Here is a 3,572-nt window from a genome sequence, read left to right on the forward strand (position 1 = left end):
TTGTACATCCCGATACTTTTCCGTTCAGAAACATCTTTAGCTATATCAACTGAGGGTAAATGAGTAATTTTCTTATTTATTCTTATAACCTGGCCCTTGAAATATGCCCATTTGTACACAATAGCACATTTAGCAAAACAAATTCATTTTTCTTGTTCACTGCTCTCGTTTAGAAAGGAAACATGTTTGTAGTGTATAATACACACTCTTGATGTTATAACCATTGTTATGTTGAATGTATGAGTAAGTTTTTAGTGTGCATCCGTGATCTGCAATCTCTATAATTTGTTTATCTTTTTCTCAGCAAAAATTAGCCATTATCTTAGCTATTTGAATTTGGGAGTTGGCTGGGAATAGTAAGTTGCATACCTATGTCATTACTGGAGTTAGAGAGTATATCGGGGTTGGGAATAGTTTGACGAAAAGGTGAATTCTCGTATGTTGTTTCGAATAGCTTGGTTAAGAAGGCTATGAGAAATATTAGTAAAAATAGGGATAAAAATTTGTCTGTGAATGATAAAAGGAGGAGGCTTAGATTATGGTGATTTTGGCTGTTTACACATATTTTCATTGTTGTATATGCTGGCATGCCTTATTTTATTGGGTACCGGCCGCGGTTTGGTTTCACATCCAATAACACTATCTTTTATTATGTTGTAACAAAATACTCATGCAAGACTATTGAAAGAATTTGAAATGAATAATTAAATATATAAGTTAAAATATTTTGTTGAAAACTAGAAGGTTCTATAGTTTCTTAAAAAATAATATAATTTTATAAGTAAAGAAATAAGATTTTAAATGTGTAATAATTTGATTTTGTAATTTTACAATTTAAAAATTTCATAACTATAATTTTTAATCTTTTGTTTGGTTGTAGTGTGTCTACTCTAATTCGATTTAAAGTACCATGTAAATGTATGCATGGAACAAAAATAATTAAACAACATAAATAATAAAATAGCAACTTTTTATTTTTTTGGGCCATCTATAATATACTATTATAAGCAGAACACCCTCTATTTGGTAGTCGGTTGCTCGTTGTTTGGTACGACGAATAACAACCGTCAGATCTAAAGTCAGAAAGATGATGAGAACCGTTGGATGCAATAATAAAATATTATTATATTAATATTTAAAATGCTCTCATTGATTCAGGGTTCGAACGCCGTCAAGAGCTTAGTATATATATTTAAACTTTTATTATTATTATAAGCAGAACATCCTCTATTTAGTAGTCGGTTGCTTGTTGTTTGGTACGACGAATAATAACCGTCAGATCTAAAGTCAGAAAGATGAGAACCGTTGGATGCAATAATAAAATATTATTATATTAATATTTAAAATGCTCTCATGGATTCAGGGTTCGAACGAGCTTAGTATATTTAAATTTTTATTATTTTATTTTAACAATTTTTACAGGTTCAGGGTTTGAGTCCCGTGAACAACCTATTATATTATATTAATTATTTTTAGTCAAGTCTCAAAATATTATAAACATATATTGTTATAACTTTTTTATATTCTTTATTTTATTTTTCAACTATTGAAAATTATATTATAAAATATATTAAAAATTATCGAATTTTAAAAGCAACCCGTGCATCGCACGGGTTATAGGCTAGTATATTCTATTTTTAAATTTGATTTGTAATAACGTGCTCTTCTTTCAATAATTTTAATTAAATATTTTATTTTTAAAAATGGATCAAATATATTTTTATCCTTAGTACGGTGCAGCTGCTAATTTTTTTATAGTATCCTAACAGCATTTATATCTCTGTCGACTGGATTTCCTTATTAATTTTGTTTGAAAAAAACCTTCTACTGTTCCTATATAACGTCACATTTGTCCCTGTAGTCCACCCCATCTCTTTGTGAAGAAAATGAGGGAAAACATGGAGGGATTGTTCTCTAATGTCCCACAAATTAGTGAGAATGATATGTATACCAGTGATGGATGGACTTTCAAGGATAATAAGTTATATGAAGATACTATGGAAGAATTTGAAGACTATGGTTCTGTAGCATTTTTTCAAAGGGTGGCCCTTCTGATGCCATGGAAAACCATGGAATCCATCAAACTTCATCATCAGATTTTGATGGAGGAATTGAAGTGGATCAAGTCATCCAACGGTGAATTTGAAGATATTATCATAGAGGACAGTGTTGATTTTGAAGATATTGTCAGAGAGGATATCATGACTGAGGGGGAAGTAAAACAGCAAGCTAACCAGCAGACCAGCAGGCCAAAGAAAAGAGGTATAGCATGGACAATGGAAGAACACTGGTAACATTACAATCTTTAATGGTCACTCTTTAAATTTGTTTTCCTTTAAACATATAATCATCTTGTTAACCTAAATTATTTAAATTTTGGGTTGAGTAAATTTGACAGGGCATTTATGAGGGGGTTAGAAGTATGCGGAAAAGGAGACTGGAAGAACATATCCCAGTTTTTTGTGTCTTCCAGGACTCCAACTCAGGTTGCAAGTCATGCTCAAAAATTCTTCAAGCGCATGGAGAAAACAGAGGCTGAGAAAAGTAGGACAACCATTAACGACATTCAGTGTTTGTGTTGCACCTGTACCCCATGCAAGTTTGGGTCCTCGGTGTCTTTAGCCAAATCCTCCAGGAAATAAATTAAGGAGCTTATGATTATGTGCTCCATTTCCCTAATAATACTGGTGTTCATTTATATGTATGCCTGAACTTTAAATAATACTGATGTTGTTTGTGTCTTAGTTTCTTTGTTTTATTTCTTCAGGATTGTAAGAGCTATATGTACCAATAATGAGTGCCTCATTATGAGGCTAAAATAATAATATTTAGATGATTATCATCTGGTTACGGAACAAATTTCTTTTGGTTATTCTACTTTTTTTTTCTTAGAATTTTCTTTGATTAAAAAAATGAGTCAATTAAACTCCCTCTGTGTGATATGAAGAATGCATGGTACATGACCAGCATCTGATATACCTAGAAAACAACTTGTTGACTATGTTTTATTGTTTACTAAACACATGATAATGCAAAGCTGTGTATCCACATACCATTAATAAAAACAATTACGTACACCTAGGAGATTTAATTTTCTGTTTTGCAGTGTACCCAATTTGAGTACCCAAGTTCTTTTAGTAAAGCCTCTCGTTTTCACAGACTCAGTAAATTCTTTAATTGTACTCAGTGATACCTAGTACCAAGGATATGATACTAATAATATTTCAAGTCATTTTTTTAAAAAATAAATTATAATATTTCCCACTAATTATAGTACTGTCTTATAATCGGGGCATTCAATATTTTAATTATGTTAATTCATAACTTTTTTAATTATATAAATAAATTAGTCTTTAAGTTTAGAGCCTCTTTTTAACGTTTTAAATTTTTTTAACTTCAACAGTCCACTCAACAAATATACAAATAAAACTTTAAATCTAGTACTGGTTTAACAAATAATATTCAACCGAATTTATCTTAAAAAAAGGACTAATATAAAATTTATATCGAAAATTATATTAACTGTAGAATCATATTTAAACTTGATTTTAATCATTAAAACGCACTTTTTT

General features: G+C 30.2%; 1 protein-coding gene across 1 annotated transcript; it reads left to right on the forward strand.

The window, feature by feature from the left end:
• Positions 1 to 1,822: 1,822 nt before the first annotated feature.
• On the forward strand, positions 1,823 to 2,848 carry LOC141705459 (transcription factor SRM1-like). Its single transcript, XM_074508397.1, has 2 exons — positions 1,823 to 2,290; positions 2,399 to 2,848. Exons 1-2 carry the CDS (start codon positions 1,887 to 1,889, stop codon positions 2,640 to 2,642), a joined length of 648 nt encoding a protein of 215 aa, XP_074364498.1. The 5' UTR covers positions 1,823 to 1,886; the 3' UTR covers positions 2,643 to 2,848.
• Positions 2,849 to 3,572: the final 724 nt, after the last annotated feature.

The sequence above is a fragment of the Apium graveolens genome, unplaced genomic scaffold (assembly GCF_009905375.1).
Source record: "Apium graveolens cultivar Ventura unplaced genomic scaffold, ASM990537v1 ctg8872, whole genome shotgun sequence".
In the NCBI taxonomy this organism is placed as follows: domain Eukaryota; kingdom Viridiplantae; phylum Streptophyta; class Magnoliopsida; order Apiales; family Apiaceae; genus Apium; species Apium graveolens.